The 18,767-nt window shown below is 38.6% G+C and overlaps 1 protein-coding gene across 1 annotated transcript in view; it reads right to left on the bottom strand.

Annotated features, from left to right (window-relative positions):
* POLRMT (RNA polymerase mitochondrial) overlaps positions 1–12,434 on the bottom strand; it is a 59,244-nt gene extending 46,810 nt beyond the window's left edge. Inside the window, exons 1-4 of the mRNA XM_072404762.1 lie at positions 12,260–12,434; positions 9,348–9,431; positions 5,686–6,293; positions 594–724 (exon numbers count right to left, since the gene is read on the bottom strand). Of these exons, the coding sequence (XP_072260863.1) occupies positions 594–724; positions 5,686–6,293; positions 9,348–9,431; positions 12,260–12,359 (923 nt within the window). The 5' untranslated portion in view covers positions 12,360–12,434. The remainder of the gene's footprint in view (positions 1–593; positions 725–5,685; positions 6,294–9,347; positions 9,432–12,259) is intronic.
* Between the last annotated feature and the right edge of the window lie 6,333 nt (positions 12,435–18,767).

Raw genomic sequence — 18,767 nt, forward strand, 5'->3', positions numbered from 1 at the left:
AGAGTGACAAAGAATAGGAATGGTTGCAATGTTTTCAATGCTTTTAAGCCTTCCTGCCCCAGAGAGAACTATATTTTAACTTTGCCCCAATCTTTAAAAACCTTGAAAAAACCCCAAACTTGGCTGAGTGAGGCTTTAAAGAAGTTTTCTAATTATGAATTTTGTTTCTATAGAGCCGACTATAGAGTATGACCTACTAAAGCTTTTGCATTGGAAGCTGTGTTTTAAAACAGGGCATCATCAAACTGGGTAATAAATAGAGGCTCTTTATACAATACATTCTCCAATCTGCCTTGAATTGTGACGTAGCGCATCATATATACTGCTGTATGGAGGAAAATAAAATACATTTTCATGACCTGTTAATGAAGATTTTAAAAAAAGGCATTTATCTTAAAGGGCATTTTTTTATAATATTTTCAAGTAACAATATACAGATAATTTGAGTTCTGTTATTATTCAAAGCTATAACTTTTAAAGTGCTGTAAATGGTTATAATTGTTATTTTTGGCTGAAGATGGGCTTAAATGATCAAACCTGTGAAAATTCCCACACCTAAGACTACTACTACAAAAATAAAAAGTTATTTGTACCTTTCAATGCCTTTTGGATTGCTTTTATCACGACCGAAAGCTTCCAGTACTGAAGCATATGATCCAAGGTTTGGTTTTATGCCGGCCTTTTCCAACAGTGTAAAAATACGTCCAATTTCAGACATTGAGGCCTACAAAAAAAGCATTGAATTAAAACCTGTATTTGAAGTTATGAAACACATCAATCAAGGAACGTAAAAGGGTAAAGGAGCAGAATGTGACTTGTCATTACACCTATGACAGTAAAAACAAAACAGTAGGTACTAAAAGTACCTTACCATATAAACACATTTTCTCACTACAAATACAAATCTTTACACATTTGTGTGTAACAAATTCTTTAATAACTGAATGTGTCTCCAATAGCTCTAATCTATCAAAATATGGCAGCAGAGACAAGAGCAGCTATAATTGGCATCTGATTCGAGCTGTAACAAAGTAAGACCCAAGTATAAACTGTGATTATTTTTTAAGGGCATTTTGAATCTAATCTAATAGTAATTACAGCCCCATGTAATTATATCGCTACATGTACTTCATGAAATTAGAATCGGGACAGGTTTTCTAGATGATGTGTTCCTTTTGCGAGTATGGCAATGGAACCTTTTTTATTCAATCCAATACCTTGGGTCTTGTATTTTTTTTTGGTATTGGCATATTATTACTAGATCAAAATACCTCTCCAAATTCCTCCCTAAGGGCCCCCAGAAAAAAAGGCTGTGCTTTCCTAGAAGTCTGGCAAGCAAATTACTACATTTTCCAATACAATCTATTTTAAGAAAAATAGTCAGTAAACAGTATAGATTTACTGACATATGTAGAAAATATCTATTTTCCCAATGTGTTTCAAAGTCTTTAAGGGGGAGCCACCTCTTTGAAAACATATGAGTACTAATAAATGAAAAAACAAAAGAAAGAAGTTTGCGGCTCAAATTTGTAGTTTAAATAATAATTATGTATTGATACATTCTCGTTTCATACATAATTACAATATTACCATATTGTGCAAGTAATATCCCCAGTCAAGTGACATATTCACAGGACTGGGATATTGAGTGCTAGACATAAATGTTCCAACCAGTTAAGCAATATGACCGGAATAGTCGAAATGTCCCGACGAGTTTCACCAGAATGGGCTTCCTCAGGGGTTTTAATAATATTGACTATACGGTCTGTATGTAAATACAGAAAATACAACATAAACATGAAAAACATTAATAATCATTATACAGAGGTAATAAGAGAAAATTAACCCACCTGTTGGGTATATATAATAGAGAGACATGATAACCAATAATTAGGGTATATATACAGCAAAAAGACAATATTAGAATGCTTAGTAACAGTATTAAGGATATTTCAACATCAATACCATGATATATTTTGGTGTATCAATTTAAAACAACAACAGTTTATCTAGTTTGTGATTAGTAAATTTCTAACAAATATACTGTAAGGCAGGGGTGTCAAACTAAAATACACAGTGGGACAAAATTTAAAAAACTTAGACAAAGTTGCGGGCCAAACTTGAAATTTTTTTTAAAAAATTGAGGAAGTTACATACTTACGAACTTACAAAGTAGGTTAGGTTGAAAAAAGACACAAGTCCATCAAATTCAACCACTAGGGAAATAAACATATCCCAGATATAAAACCCTAGACATAGTTGGTCTAGAGCAGGGGTCTGCAACCTTTGGAGTCGGAAGAGCCAAAAATTACAATTTACAAAATTTCGAAGTTTTTAAAGAGCCGCAAAATTTTTTCTTGCCAACAATAAATAGTACTCGCATAAATAAAGTTTTTTGATAAAAAATATTGCAGCTTGGCATTGCATGCTGTTATTAAGTCTATGATCTACCAGAACCCCCAGATCCTTTTCCATTTCTGACTTCCCCAAATGTATTCCCCCTAGACAGTATGAATCATGTTGTTAGCCCCCATGTGCATAACGTTACATCTATCTATAGTAAATGTCATTTGCCACTTGGCTGCACAATCAAACAGTACATCCAGGTCTGCTTGTAGATTATAGACATCCTGGACGTAATTCCATTACATAGTTTGGTGTCATCTGCAAACACAGAAATGGTACTTTTAATACCAAACTCTATATCATTTATAAAGATGTTAAACAGTAAAGGTCCTCTATGTGGTTCCTTATCAAACTCTCTAAGACCTTTCCAACTATAGACGTTAAACTAACAGGTCTGTAGTTACCTGGTAATGACTTTGCTCCCTTTTTGAAGAAAGGAACCACATTGGCCTTACGCCAATCCATCGGTACCTTGCCAGTGACTAAAGAGTCTCTAAAAATTAGAAATAATGGCTTTAAAATAACCGAGCACAGCTTGGACACTTGGATGTAACCCATCAGGCCCTGGTGCTTTGTAAACCTTAATTTTTCCCAGCTGTTTCTCAATCATATTAATTCTGAGCCATTGTGACTCATTCAAAGCAGTGACATTGCTATTATGAATTTGGACTTGAGCTCTGCTATTTTCCATCGTGTACACAGAGCTAAAAAAAAAGTGTCTAGTAAATCTGCCTTGTCTTTATCCCCAGTTACCAACCCAGCGCCATCCTTTAAGGGGCCTACATGCTCTGATATGACCTTTTTGCTATTAATATGTTAGAAAGATTTTGGGGGGTTTGCCTTACTTTCCTTTGCAATCTGTCTTTCATTTGGAAGTTTTGCACATTTTATCTCCTTTTTACATATTTTGTTATATTCTTTATAGGTTTCAAATGATGAAGGTGAGCCTTCATTTTTATAGTTTTGGAATGCTCTTTTCTTGTTCCTTATGGCTTTTTTAACATCAGCTGTGAGCCACATAAGTTTGAGGCTAAAATAAAGCCTATTACCCATTGGAATATATTTTTCAGCTTGCTTTTGTAGAACAGACTTGAAAAATTCCCATTTCTGTTCTGTGTTCTTTGAGGGCAATATTTTCTCCCAGTCCAAGTCAGAGAGCCGCCCTTAATAATGGAAAATTTGCTCTCTTAAAATTAAATGTTTTTATCTTTCCTCATTTTGCTTCCTGTTTACCGCTTACATTAAATTAAATCATATTATGGTCACTACTACCCAGATTCTCTTTTATTTGCACATTTGCTATAAGCTCTGCATTGTTAGAAAGAACTAGGTCCAGCAGATTATCATTTCTAGTTGGGGCTTCTATAAACTGTACCATAAAATTATCTTGTATTACATTCACAAATTTCCTTCCTTTTGCTGTTCCTGAAGTGCCATTCCTCCTTCTCATTAGATATAAAACCTTTTCATTTGGAAACAAAGAGGTTTTGCTTAACATTCAATCTGGAACAAGCCTTTAAGAAAGAGGCATAAGATTTTTTTTTTTTTTAATTTTATTTAAGAAAAAAACCTATGCCTCTTTCTCAATTTGTAGCCTTCTGAGTTAAATTTCAATGGTAACCTTTTTTGCACAGCCAAATAACAATTTTCTTCTATGAAAATCCAACCATTCGAGTCCATGCCTTGGAGTATCAAGGAAAACATTTATTCAAGGTCCAAGCCAGATACCTGGCATCTCTTCCTGGAGGCTAGTTCATCAATGTTTGGGGTCAGGCTCTGAGCTGAGGAAATTCTCAGGAGTGAGTGAAGGTGTTCATCAGTAAGATGACTCCTGTGCAATGTTTTGTTCATCTTGGAGAATAGTTGCTCACACAGATATGTGCCGCCGAACATAGAGCAGTTAAGCAGCTTGGGTACGGAGCTGGGGCATTGTGTCAGGGATGTAACATGTAAATTGTGCAGCGTCCACAGTGTCATACACTTGGATAACAGCAGGCTACGCACAGCCTGAGACACCACTATATGACACAAGGCCATGGGTCGCCAAGAAGCCCCTGTAACACCAGAGCTTCCTAGCACCTCCCACATGTAGCTGAGGGGAAGTGCTGGAAATGCCAGATGCAGCCAATACGGGGCTAAATCTTATGAATGACCCGCCACTGGAACTCCCTCTTCATTGAAATAGTGCCAAGAAATTTGACTAGTTTACCTGCAATTTAGGTGTGCCAGGAAAAAGCCATTGAATATATATATATATATATATATATATATATATATATATATAGGCATTTCAGGAGAAGTGTCCTATACCGTATATGAAGCATGGTGATACTATGGTTAATAATACTTTTGAATATGCATTAAAATAAAGTAGGCATGATAAGAATGTGGCACCAGCTGTTAAAGTGGAAAGTTAAAGTGGAAATTACACAAATGAAATACCTTCACCTGTAAGTACTCTTTAAATGGAGATCCAGTACTATACATATAAAACAGTAAATATGACATTCTATTTTTCTGGTGAATATGATTAAAATTGTAGTTGGTTAATATTGATATCAATTGTGATAGTGATCAAAAAAGGCTTTTGGTATGTATGCAGATTGTTTGATAAACATAGTACATATCCAGGAAGGATATCCATTTTATGGTCAAACCAATGCCTCTTTTACCTACTGGCCAAATAAAGAAGCCTAGGGTTGTGTGTTTTTTAAATGACCAGGTGGAGAGAGTAGACCAAAATATGCCCACAGTGCTGGAGTGCTGCAGCACTGGTGGAAGTATTGTGGGAAAAATCTTTAAACATAACACTTAAATAAGGGGCAGTGTTTCAGAGAAAGAGGAAGGCAGGACAAATGCAAAAAAGGGTAAGACATTTTGTCCCAGTGTTTGCTTGTTAAAGTGCAGCCCTCATAAAGTTATGATTTATCTGGACTAGTAGTTGTGACAAGATCACCAAATAAACAAAATATTCTCTGCAAAATATATAGTCATGCATCTCCTTTAGATGCAGCTTTTGGTATGTAGATGCAGCACAGCAAGACTGATAGCTAGTCAGTTAGATATGCTTACCAAATACAGGTGCAAATACTTCAACATTTACAAGTTACCGTCACTATTTTTTTATGTAGAGTACAAGTTCCCAAAAAAGTGTTATTTTTACATTATGAAGATACTGTGAATTTGTATGCAGGCACTCTAATAGCACTCATGTTAATCTAAACTTTGCTGACTCTAGGTTACCTTTTCCTGGTGTTAATGTACTATTATTTTCCTTACCTTTTTTGCAAAAACTTTCAAAAGTGAGTTGAACATAGCAACATTAAGCAGAGTCCTCCTTGTTGGGTGCTGTAAATAATAGTATATGCACTGCTGGGCCTTGGTTAAATCTCCCAAGAATATGCATGTTTCTAAATAACAGTGGATGTTCTGTTGGGTATCACTGTATCTGTTCCCATCCTTATCCTCCACTAAAAGTTCCCTACCACTGCCAGCTAATTTTGTGTCTCCGCAGCTAAACTCATCCAGATCTTGATTCGTTTTTACGGCTGGTTTAACAGATTTTGAAGAAGCATTTGTAACTTTGGCCTGGTCTGCAGTTTTTTTCTGAACCTTTTTTTCTTTTTTTGGCAAGTCATTCTGTGGTTGGCAGCACTCTGCTTCCATGGAAAGCTTGTTGAGATGCAACATATTTACATTTTTCTGCCTACGATTCCTAAGGACTTGCTCATTTTGTAACTTTTCCATCCAATGATTAGGATTCCGGGCAGTTTTTAGGTTTGGTTTGGTTTGTCCCTTTTCCTCCTGGGCCTTGAGTTTCTTTGTTCCAGTTTCAAGCACCAATGAGCCCTCATTTGCCTGCAGTTGTTGTGCTCGGATCTCTAGCACTAAAAAAACAGAAAAAGAAAGATCAAAATAAAACTTGAGTCACAGCCTACTTTTGCACTCTGACTCTAAGGAAAACATTACAGGCAGTCCCCGGGTTACATACAAGATAGGGACTGTAGGTTTGTTCCTAACTTGAATTTGTATGTAAGTCGGAACAAGTACATTATTTTATTAAATGCAATTAGGACAGATGTTTGTCTTAACATATTATTAGGCAGCATGGTGTCTATGATATACAAAAAGAAACAACTGCAGAGTTTTCCCTGGTCATTAAAGAGTTAGAAGAGGATGCAAAAAAAACCTCACCGCCCTAAGATCACCTACAACTTCAGCTGTGGTTAGTAAAAGATTTCTTCTGCAAGTCATGCAAACCGCCCCTCCCCCCTTCAAGCCTCTGTTCTGCACACAGTGATTGAGCAGGGAAGCCCTGTTCCTATCTAGGAGGTGTCCATATGTTGGATGTCCTTAACCCGGGGACAACCTGTAGTTGAAAGAAAACTGAGGGTCAATTAATCAGTGTCTTTACTGACTACTGAAGAAGTCACATTGGACACTAAAAAAGGCAGGCAATGGAAAAGCCTTAAAAGAGGTAAGCGTTTAAAAATATTGAGCTATTAGGATGATTAGTGTAAACTAATAATCTTTGCAAATTACCTTTTCAATTTCAAAAGCCTTTTTCTAGTTTTGGTTGCCTTAAGCTGTGCATTTAATAATAGACATATGTTTTCTGTTAACAAATTAGGATCTTACAAATGCTCACCACCTACTTCCTACAAGTCCCACATACACATGTAGCTATATGGTTTCTACTGCAGGGATGGTGTGAAATGTAATCTGCCATATATTATATTGTTCTTCCCAGTTTCCTCCTGATTAACCAGCCACCATATGAATTCAGAGATGAGAGGGACTGTAGCGTGTGAATAAAAGTAACGGGACAGAGACAGCAAGGCTGGGGGAGAAACTGACAGATGATGCTGGCGTATCTTTACCAGTAAGTACAGCTGGGAAGGGGCACCATTAGGTCTATAAAATTTTAAAGGAATATTTAATTTAAGGACACTTTCCAACCAGCTGATTGGACAAACATTGCTCTCTCTTCCGGAATCTCAGCCTAATACAGTAATATTAAAAACAAATTAAATGAAAAGGTAATTAAAATGAGTAGTAAACAAGTATGAAAAAATAGCCTGAAAAAAATACATTGTAGGTAGGGGGCATTTACATGTAATCAAATTTGTTATGTGGACGATCCAGTGAATTATCTGCTACATAATTAAAGTATGCATCTCAGAGAACCTCAGAGAACAGTCTGTATTTTCATGCAAAAAGCATTACATTTTTTTGCATGGAAATTTATTTTACATTGTAGGTTTATAATTCTTAGGCATAACCGAAATATGTCCAATAATTAATAAATTTAATAATAAACTCTAAATAAAAAAAACATAAAAATCTGTTTAAAAAACTAAATAAAAAATAAAAAAATCAAATAAAAAAATAGTGAAATATGTAATATAACTGTACAGTAGCATATAGATTTATATTATATTATATTTATATATTATAAAGATTTCTTTGTATTGGACGCAATACAGGTATTTTTTATTGAATCCAATACAAAATTATTTGAATTTCCCGCCACGCCTTCCGCACGATCTGACGCATGAACCGACGTCACCATGAAACCCGGAAGAACGTCTCTGCAGTTGCCAGGAGAAGATCAAAGAAGTAGGACGGCGTGGGAGGACCTGCAGGGACGAGAAGGGCACCCGAGGATGCCAAAGAAACAAGGTAAGTGGATTTTTTATTGTTTTTTTAGCGACCCCCAGTGTGACTCTGGATTACTACTTTTTGCATGGAAAATCCAAGTCACACTCGGGATTACCGTTTGGGGGGTTAATCAACACATCACCAGTTACAACAGCAAAAATCTTCATTTTTAGATCACGCTTTTCAACTGTTACAGGCGAGAAGGAGAAATCACATTTAACCCCCTAAGCGGTAATCCCAATTGTGGCTTGGGGTAAAAAAACATGCTGAAAGCGATAAACCTGAGCCACACTTGGGGTAGCTAAAAACATTTAAAAAAACCCCACTTACCTGGTACCATTGGCGTCCTGACTGTCAGATCCCATCCTCGGGCTGCGTCCTCTTCTTCCATCTTCCCCCGGCGAGTTCACTGACGTTCCCTGGGAGTTCCTGGTGACGCTGGTGCATGCGGGAGCGCGGTGGGAAATTTTTTATTATTTTGTATTGGATTCAATACAAAATAACTGTATTGAATAATCATTATATATATATATACCGTATTTTTCGGACCATAAGACGCACTGGACCATAAGACGCACCAGTTTTTAGAGAAGGGAAATGAAGAAAAAAATATTCTGAAACAAATAGTGTCCTAAAATATTTTATGTGCATTAAAAACCAACAGCACAGTCAGTGTACATAGAATAGAAAAATTGCATATACTAACGGGGCAGGCATTACAAAGTTGTAACAAATAATTGGGAGAAGGTAGAACACTGAAACAATAAGAGGTTACTGGATACCCATGACATAAACAATTGGGAGCACTAAATTTGCCGTGTTTTGCCACACACCCTTTTTTACCACCCGGCTACAGCTTCCCACCCCCCAGCTGAAAAAAATTTCTGGGGAGAACACTGTATATATATATATTATACATACTACAGTAGTTATATTACAGGTTTCAGTATTTTTATGCACCCTTGTTTTAACAGATTTTTGTGGGGTTTTTTTAAAGTTTAATAAATAATTAAATATTGGACATATTTCAGTGAGTTATGCCTAAAAATTAAAGGCCTACAATGTAAAATAAATTTCCAAGCAAAACAATTTACCTCTTTTGGCATGAAAATACTGACATAATTAGACCGCCAGGGATGTTAAGCTGCCAGCCAAAGTGATAACAACTGATGTTGTTGCTCATCCCACAGACCCAGGTGACTACTCTTTGTAAGGGGGGAAGCCATTAATAAATGTACACTATTACTATATGTGTTTCATTGTAAATTAATTTTACAGACCTTCAAGTAATTCTGTTTTTTCCCGATCACCGGTTTTGACTTCATCCTTGGGCTTTGCAGAGGATGACCATCTCTGTGCGCTCCCTGAAAGACAAAACATTAATTTTATAATCAGAAGCATAGTTCTCCCCAGAGGTTTTTAGCCGGTTGCTCCGCCCGGCGACTTTGAATACCCCGCCCAGCTCTCAGCAGCTCTCCTCCTGGCATGCACGGATCTCAGTGAGACTGCTCTGTGCTCTGTGCTATCCGTTCAGAGGATTGCTGCCGATGAGAGGTGAGCAGACAGTTCAGCCTTCATGTGAAGGAGACACAGGCAGCCCCGCCCCCATCTCATAGCAGGAGCTCTGCCTGTGAAATGTATCCACCTCTAGCTCTGCATCCTCCCAGCTCTGTGTGTACAAACCTCCATATCTCCTAATATGTCACAATGACCTGTAATTTTCAGGGTGTACAGGGGACCCTCATAGACACTAGTTATTACAATTTCAGCCCCCCAGCTGAATAGGTGCCCAGCACTTATGGCCTGTGTACATAGAACAGAAAAATTGCATATACTAACGGGGCAGGCATTACAAAGTTGTAACAAATACTTGGAAGAAGGTAGAACACTGAAACAATAAGAGGTTACTGGATACCCATGGCATAAACAACTGGGAGCACTAAATTTGCCATGTTTTGCCACACCCCCTTTTTTACCACCCGGCTACAGCTTCCTACCACCCGGCTGAAAAAAAATTCTGGGGAGAACACTGAGAAGGTACACTGGAATAAACACAGAATTGAGATTCACTGAATTGTACTTTTCATGAAAGTGTATGTATTAGGAAGTTGCTTTTTTCATTCTGAGTTGGGTTTTTACTATCTGGGACTCCCCTTACTAGTGAATTTGATTTTAGCATACAAGAACAATTTCCAAAACATACATGGGACACACATGATCTGTGTCCATGTACTTCCTGGCTTGTAAAATTGTTGTCACTAAGGGGGAAGCATGTATTCTAAGAGAGCCCCAAACAGCAGTAAACACTCAACAAGGGCACCAGTGCCAGTCTAGTCTATTAACAACAAATACCCTGCAGCTTAGGGCTTATTCAGATAGGCAATCAATCAAATGGGTTTCTAGTGTTTGACTTCTTAAAGTGGATCTAAACTCAACATCTTTCATGACATAAAAGGGTAGACAACTCATATATAAAGTAATTTTGTTTAAAGGGTGCAGCAATGCCCCTTTAAGTCTTGCCACGGCCATCAAGACTGAATGGGAGCACAGAGCCTCCAAGGACACCCAAGTCACACATCCTGGGGGCTCTTGGCTGCTCCTTCTGCGCATGCCCCATCTCAGACATGTGCAGAATGGGCATTTTTTCCACTAAAAAGAAAGAGATGCCGATCTTACACATGAGCAGGGAGATCGGATCTCTTTTTTTCCCCCTTACAGCAGGTGAGATTGGGTGACTTAGCCCAGGGGAAAAAATAGCCCTTAAGGGAAAAAAAAAGTGACATAGCCGTAGCAAGAAGACCAAAAAAAGAAGGCTGAAGATGGCAGAGCCTGGCACTTCCAGGACAGCATAGGACTGATCGAGGAAAAGTCCAGTGCCATGGAGGGATCTGTGGGATTAAAAGTAAGTGTGCCTTTTTTTAATTTAATCTTGTACACACAGCAGATCCAGGATGAACAGAGGTGCTCTCCAAAATTTCACATGTGTACAGCAGTCCCTGTCATCATTCATAAATACACCACAGCGGATTGATGAACAGCTGATTGGGAATAACCGTTGTTTAAAACCATGGGGGAGAGCACAGAGGGCTGCTGCTGGCTTGTCCTCCCACCTCCATAATGCAGGACAGTGCTTTGTGTACAGCGTTTGTTCGTTCATCAACGATCACAAAGGATCATTTCCAGCAACAATTCTCTCACAGGGCATAAGAAACGTAAAGGAACACCAAACCAAGCATTCTGGAGATCAATTAAATAAATGAGTCTGGTTTAAAAGTTTTACTTTTTCCAGTGTGCTTTGGGGTTCTATGTAGCATCTCATGGCAGTCAACAGCTCCAGAGGAACAACTAAAACATGTGTGGGAGACTTTCCAATTCATAATACTAAACTAGTTCCTGGTCAGCAAATCAAGCACTGAAAACAAAATCTCAGCAGTATAGCTGTTATTTGGCATTTCTTAGGATTGAGTGTTTAGAAACTTTCTGTACCAAGACAGGAAAATCTCTCTAAGGGGACACATTATTATTATGATTATTATGAATCAGGATTTATATAGCACCAACATATTATGCAGCACTGTACATTACATAGGAGTTACAAATGACAGACAGTGATACAGGAGAGGACTTGCCCAGAAGATCTTACAATCTAGGAGGCATGCAAACAAAGTAGCAATCACTGTAAGTAATAGTATATATTTATATACCATACATCACAAAATATACACACTTATCACTGTGTCTCTGGGAAGCTCACATTTTTTATTGTCAGCTGTGACAACATGTACTTCACTTTGGATCTTGTGTTGTCACTGGTTAGGACACGAAGTGAGGGGAACCTCCAAGGGTGATGTTAAAGAAAATAAAGGTTCTAATCCTTTCCTGGTTTGGTTAGTGTTCAGTTGTCAGTATTTCATGCAAATAGTTGTGTATTATACAAGTGGACGTCTCGTGTGACCACACACACATGATGGAAGGTGCACATTATTCACCTCAAGGGTATTAAAGGGCAAAGTTCCCTGGGACCAACACAAGGCAGCTAGGAAAGTGCTGAGAGCAGTGTGCCCCCTCTGTCTGAAGAGGTGGTGTGGTGGCATCACCCTATCAGCCTGGCACAGCTCTATCACTGTCCTGACCTCCAGGTATGACGGGGGGGTGAGGTACCCACGTGTCTGTGCCCGGAAGTGGCGCTCACCTGTGTCTAGGAGCCGCCTGCAGCGCACACATGGCCCCGTGCCGTGTGCCGCCTGTGCCCGGAGAACCCGAGACAGGGTGCCCAGCCTCAGCAACAACATTCCCCGTGCCAGGCTAGATGGTGTACATCCGAGAGGGCTAAAGGACCTTCGTGACGTCACGGTCACATGACCTGCCCGTGTGGGGAGGAGCAGGGTGGCCCATGTGTGTAAACAATAACGTGTGTGGGGGTGAGCGTAATAAAGAACATGAAAGCTGATGAATGGCGTGACGAAGGAAAGCATAGGGTATACAAGAACTGTGACTGCTAAGCTTTTTTTTTTTTTTTTTTTTGCTGAAAATGCTGGCTTTTAAGCATTTTTGCTTGGCAGATGGGTCACGTGGCCTTATGGTCAGAGTATTTTTAGGAGAGGTCAAACAGCAGGCACCACGTGTCTCTCCTGAGGGGTTCAGTCTAAAGGTGCAAATTGCATTATTATCATGATCATACCTTCCTTAATAACTGAGACACAGACCTAGAAAACTCACACAGCAACTGTTATTATTATTGGCATGGCAAAGGTGACTATTGGGTATGCTGGAGCAAAAAGCCTGTGCTAGTTTAAATGCCCCATAACTTGGCACTTACACATGTACACTTTTGAACCATGATTTAATTAACACAAATCCCCCACTCAATAAAACAGTAAAAAGGTCACAACATGTCTTCCAGTATATAATTACATAGTAGGTTGGGTTGAAAAAAGACATAACACCATCAAGTTCAACCACTAGGGAAATAAACATATCCCAGATATAAAACCCTATAAGACATAGTTGGTCTAGAGGAAGGCAAAAAAAACCCCTGGTACAATTTGCTTCAAAGGGAAAAAAAATCCTTCCTGATTCCATAAAGGAATTGGATGTTCCCTGGATCAACAGTCACTGTTATTTTTACTTTAAGTCCGTAATACCCAGTTATATTCTGTGCTTCTAAAAAAACATCCAGCTTTTTCTTAAAGCAATCTATAGTAGTTGCTGAAACTACTTCCTGAGGGAGCCGATTCCACATTTTCAGATACTTTACAGTGAAGAATCCCTTCCTTATCCGGAGCTTAAACTTCTTTTCCTCCAGACGCAAAGAGTGCCCTCTTGTTCTTTGTAATGATCTCAAAGTGAATATTGGGTAAGAGAGTTCTCTATTTATATGTTTATACAGGGTAATCATATCCCCCTTATATGTCTCTTCTCAAGGGAGAATAGATTCAGTTCAGCTAATCTCTCCTCATAACTGAGCTTCTTCATTCCTTTTATTAGTTTAGTTGCCCTTCTCTGCACTCCCACCAATTCCACAATGTCCTTTTTGTGAACTGGTGCCCAAAACTGGACTGCATATTCCAGATGTGGTCTAACCAATGCTTTGTACTGGGGCAGAATTATGCCTTTATCTCTGCAGTCTGTTCCTCTTTTAATACAAGAAAGTACTTTGCTACCTTTAGATATTGCAGCTTTGCATTGAATGCTGTTATTAAGTCTATGATCTACCAGAACCCCCAGATCCTTTTCCATTTCTGACTCCCCCAAGTGTATTTTCCCTAGACAGTATGAAGCATGCATGTTGTTAGCCCCCAAGTGAATAACTTTACATTTATCTATATTAAATGTCATTTGCCACTTGGCTGCCCAATCAAACAGTACATCCAGGTCTGCTTGTAGATTATAAACATCCTCTGTGGATTTAGTTCCAATATATAGTTTGGTGTCATTTGCAAACACAGAAATGGTACTTTTAATCCCATGTCATTTAAAAAGATGTTAAACAGTAAAGGTCCCAACACTGAACCCTGGGGTACACCACTAATAACCTTAGACCATTCAGAGTATGAATCATTAATTACAACTCTGGATGCAGTCTCTATCCATTTACAGATTGACTTTTCTAAAACTATTGACCCTAACTTGCATATTAACCGTATGTGGAGTATGGTGTCAAATGCCTTAGCAAAGTCCAAGTACACTATATCCACTGCTATTCCACCGTCTACCTGTTTACTTACTTCCTCATAAAAAGAGAGTAAATTTGTTCAACAAATTTGGTCTTTCTTGAAGCCATGCGGACCCTCACTTATAATAATATTTTCTAGCAGAAACTCCCCTATATGGTCCTTTATCAAACTCTCTAAGACCTTTCCAATTATGGACGTTAAACTAAATGGTCTATAGTTACCTGGTAATGACTTTGCTCCCTGAAGATAGCAACCACATTGGCCTTACGACAATCCATCGGCACCATGCCAGTGACTAAAGAGTCTCTAAAAGTTAGAAATAATGGCTTTGAAATAACTGAGCTCAGCTCGTTGAGGACACATGGATGTAATCCATCAGGTCCTGGTGCTTTGTCAACCCAAATTTTGCCCAACTGTTTCTCAATCATATCAATTTCGAGCCATTGTGACACATTTAAGGCAGTGACATTGCTATTATGAATTTGGACTTGAGCTCTGCCATTTTCTTTTGTGTACACAGAGCTAAAAAAAGTGTTTATTAAATTCCCATTTTCTTTATCCCGTTACTGTAGCAATATGTTTTATGCTGTGTATGGTCTCTAGGGGTCTCACTACTGAGATACTGGTACAACTTCATTATTGCATCTCGTTGGTGGGGTTGAGGAAGTAGTTTTATACATATGAATAGATTTATGTAATGGCAGCTGGATTGAACACCGAAAAAAAATGTCTGCTACTAACTACTGTGTGTGAGCATCTGGAGCAGGACCAACTAACAGAACAGTTACCAACCCAGAGACATCCTTTAGGGGCCTACATGCACAGATCTGATCTTTTTGCTATTAATATATTTAAAAAGTTTTGGGGGGGTTTGCCTTACTTTCCTTTGGCATTTTGAAGTTTTGCACATTTTATCTCTTTTTTTTACATCTTTTGTTATATTCTTTTTAGTTTTCAAACAATGAAGGTGATCCTTCATTTTTATATTAAACATCAGCTGTGAGCCACATAAATTTTAATTTTAGCCTCCAAAACTTATTACCCATTGGAATATATTTTTCAGTGTGGTTTTGTAGAACAGACTTGAAACATTCCCATTTCTGTTCTGCGTTCTTTGAGGATAATATTGTCTCCCAGTCCAAGTCACAGAGAGTTGCCCTAATAATGGAAAATGTTTTTATTTTTCCTGTTCTTGCTTTCTGTTTACAACTTACATTAACCACCTGAGCGTTACACTGATTTCTAGATTTCTGTTCCAAAAGCGTCACAGGTTTTCATGAAATTTTTTTTTTTAAATTGTAGACCTGTAACTTACAGAAATATGTCCGAATAGGGTTCTAGTAGATATCATGAATATAAAAAATGTTTGAAACACACAATCATGTAAAAAAAAAAAAAAAAAAACTTTTAATAAAATTAAAGGAAAAACACAAAAATCAGCTTAAACAAGAACACATAAATAAATGAAAAATACTGAAAATGCGATAATTCGGTATAATGTATAGTAATATATTTTTCTAAAACACCTCCCTAGTGTCCGTCACATACCTATAGACAAAACCACATAAATATATTTTCTATTATTTTGTATTGGATTGGATACAGGACTGTATTATATCCAATACAAAAAATTTGAATTTTCCGCTACGACCCTCATCGACGGGCGCACGCACGCGCATCATCAGGAATCGCCGAGGGATGCAAATGCCGGGTATTCTAATTCTTTCCAAACTTCCATGCAAAAAGTGTTACATTTTTTGCATGGAAATTTATTTTGGATTGTAGGCTCTAATTCACCGAATTACCGCATAACTCACCAAAATATGTCCAAAATTTTATAAATTTAATAATTACATTTTTTTTATATAAAACATAAAAAAAACATAAAAAAAAAAAATCTTTAAAAAAAACTAAAAAAAATTAAAAAAAAAAAAAAAGTGTAAAATGTAATTTACAGTAGCTTATATAATATATATATATAATACAATTATATATATATTATATAAGGATTTCTTTGTATTGAACTCAATACAGCTTTTTTGTATTGAGTTCAATACAAAGGAACTCAATGCAAAATTTTGAATTTGCCGCCCCGCCTCCCTCCCGCGCCGACGCACGCAGTGACGTCACCGGGAAACCCCGGTGATCGTCTCTGCACTCGCCGGCTGAACACAGAAGAGGAAGGACGTGTCCGGAGGAGCGGAGGGAGAAGGTATTTTTTTTTTTTTTTTTGTCCAGCGATCGACGCTGGACAGGGAGAGGCACAGGGACAGGGACAGGGAGAGGAAGGAGAGGAGGGAGAGGAAGCCGGCTGGCTTAGAAAAGAAAGCCAGCTGGCTTTCTCCTCTAAGCCGGCCGGCTTTTTCTTTTAAGGAGAGGGACTCCCGACGCTGGAGGACGACGCTGGAACATGGACCCGACGCTGGAACACGGAACCGACGCTGGATTAGCACAGCGGGACCAGGTAAGTGGGGATTTTAGTGTAGGCGAAAAAATACGGGCTTAACCAAAAGAGCAAAAATATTTAGTGCGAGAAATTACGGGCTTAGCGGTTAGGGGGTTAAATGAAATCATAATATGGTCACTGCAACCGAGATTCTCTTTTATTTGCACATTTGTTATAAGCTCTGCATTGTTAGAAAGAACTAGGTCTAGCAGCATAGCATTTCTAGTTGGGTCTTCTATGAACTGTACTAAAATTATTTTGTATTAAATTCACAAATTTCCTCCCTTTTGCTGTTCCTGTAGTGTCTTTACTCCAGTCAATGCCAGGGTAGTTGAAATCTCCCATGATTAAAACATTTCCACTTTTTGCTGCTTTTTCTATCTGTGCCAGTAGTGGATTTTCTATTTCTTCCTTAGCACTGCAGCACTACAGCAGACTCCAAATATACATTGTGTGTTATTTAACTCCACATTTAACTCCACCCATAATGCCTCAACATCATCGCTGGTGCCATCTGCAATTTCTTCTTTCATTCACTTTCAGATCACTTCTCAAATACAGACACCACCATCCTTTCGTCTGACTCTGTCTTTACGAAAGAGAGTATACCCAGGAATATTGACAGCCCAGTCCTGTGAGGAACAAAGCCAGGATTCTGCGATGCCAACTAAGTCATAATGCTGCATAATGCTTTTTATTACACAGGCAATATTCCAGGGAACATAACCTTGGAGGTCCTTTCCTTCAACTTGAAGCCTAGTTTTTCTAAATGTATTTTTAAGGATCCTCCATCTTCTATCCATCCTGTCATTGGTTCCAACATGGACCAAGACAGCTGAGGTCCTGTCCAGCCCCTCCCAGTAATTTGTCCACTTGGTTCACCACATGCCGAAACCTGGCACCAGGGAGACAGCAAACCATTCGGTTGAAAGGATCCGGGCGACAAACTATTCTATCAGTCCTCCTGATCATAAAATCCCCTATGACTACCAATTGTCTTTTCCTTCCTGCATTTCCCTTCCCACCCCTACTAGATGGGCTGCTCTCCCGGCTGTTAGGGGTAGCAGTAACATCTGGAGTTGGCACCATTGGGTCTGCCACCTTCACATCTTCACATAACTTTGCAAATATGTTAGGGTGCTCAAACACAGGGCTGGCCTTCCTTTTCTGGGTTCCCCTATCACTCCCTCTCACTAAAGTAACCCAACTCCCTACATGCTCATCCTGATTAACCTCTCCACCCTCCACATCTAAGCCAGTAACTACCTGCTCAGGGAGCAGGAGACCCCTATCAAGGTGATAGACTGATTTCAGTGTTGCAATGTGCTTCTCCAGCTCTCTAATGCGAGATACTAGTAAGGTGACTTGCTTACATCTGTCACAGCAGTATTCACCTAGGAGCGGTTACTCCATTTGTGCATACATATGACACACTGTACACTACCAAGGCATTGGAACCAACCAAGAGTGAACAAGCACAATATTATTGTTCATATAGTTATGCTACTTACCTATGCCCCAGGGTAATGTCATGTTTGTAATGATAATTATGCCTGTCAGTATTAAAGCAGTTCTTGCTCTCATGTTATTGATCATTACAGGCTTCCTGGTTTGTACTGCAATTAGAAGGTTATCTCCTGCTCTCCCTTCATCAAAGAAACAGTCTTCATATGAGGTTGAACTATAGCCATAATTACTCATTAAGGACTCGATTACATCTTGGTGACTTGGTAAACTGTGTTACATCCCAATCATTTATGTGCATTACCATAAGGCAGCCCAATTAAATGGGTATCAGTGTTAATTGGAACACCCACAAGGAATGATGGATTTTGCTGTGGATGGCTCACAGGTTGCAGTTCTCAAGCACACTGAAAAAAGGCAGCTGTGAAGGAAGGTATAAAAAATCCGGCAAGCTCAAAGGCTCTAACAAACTAAGAGTCAGGTTAGACAACAAAACAAGCACTTAGTTTGCCTAAGCCTAAGTCAAGCCTAAGTTTGTAACTAATGAAACAGCAACATAAGAGCACAGAGGTTACTAAAGTACACATGTAAACTAAAATGCACAGGGTCTAAGA

Source organism: Pyxicephalus adspersus, chromosome 3, assembly GCF_032062135.1.
Source record: "Pyxicephalus adspersus chromosome 3, UCB_Pads_2.0, whole genome shotgun sequence".
NCBI lineage: Eukaryota > Metazoa > Chordata > Amphibia > Anura > Pyxicephalidae > Pyxicephalus > Pyxicephalus adspersus.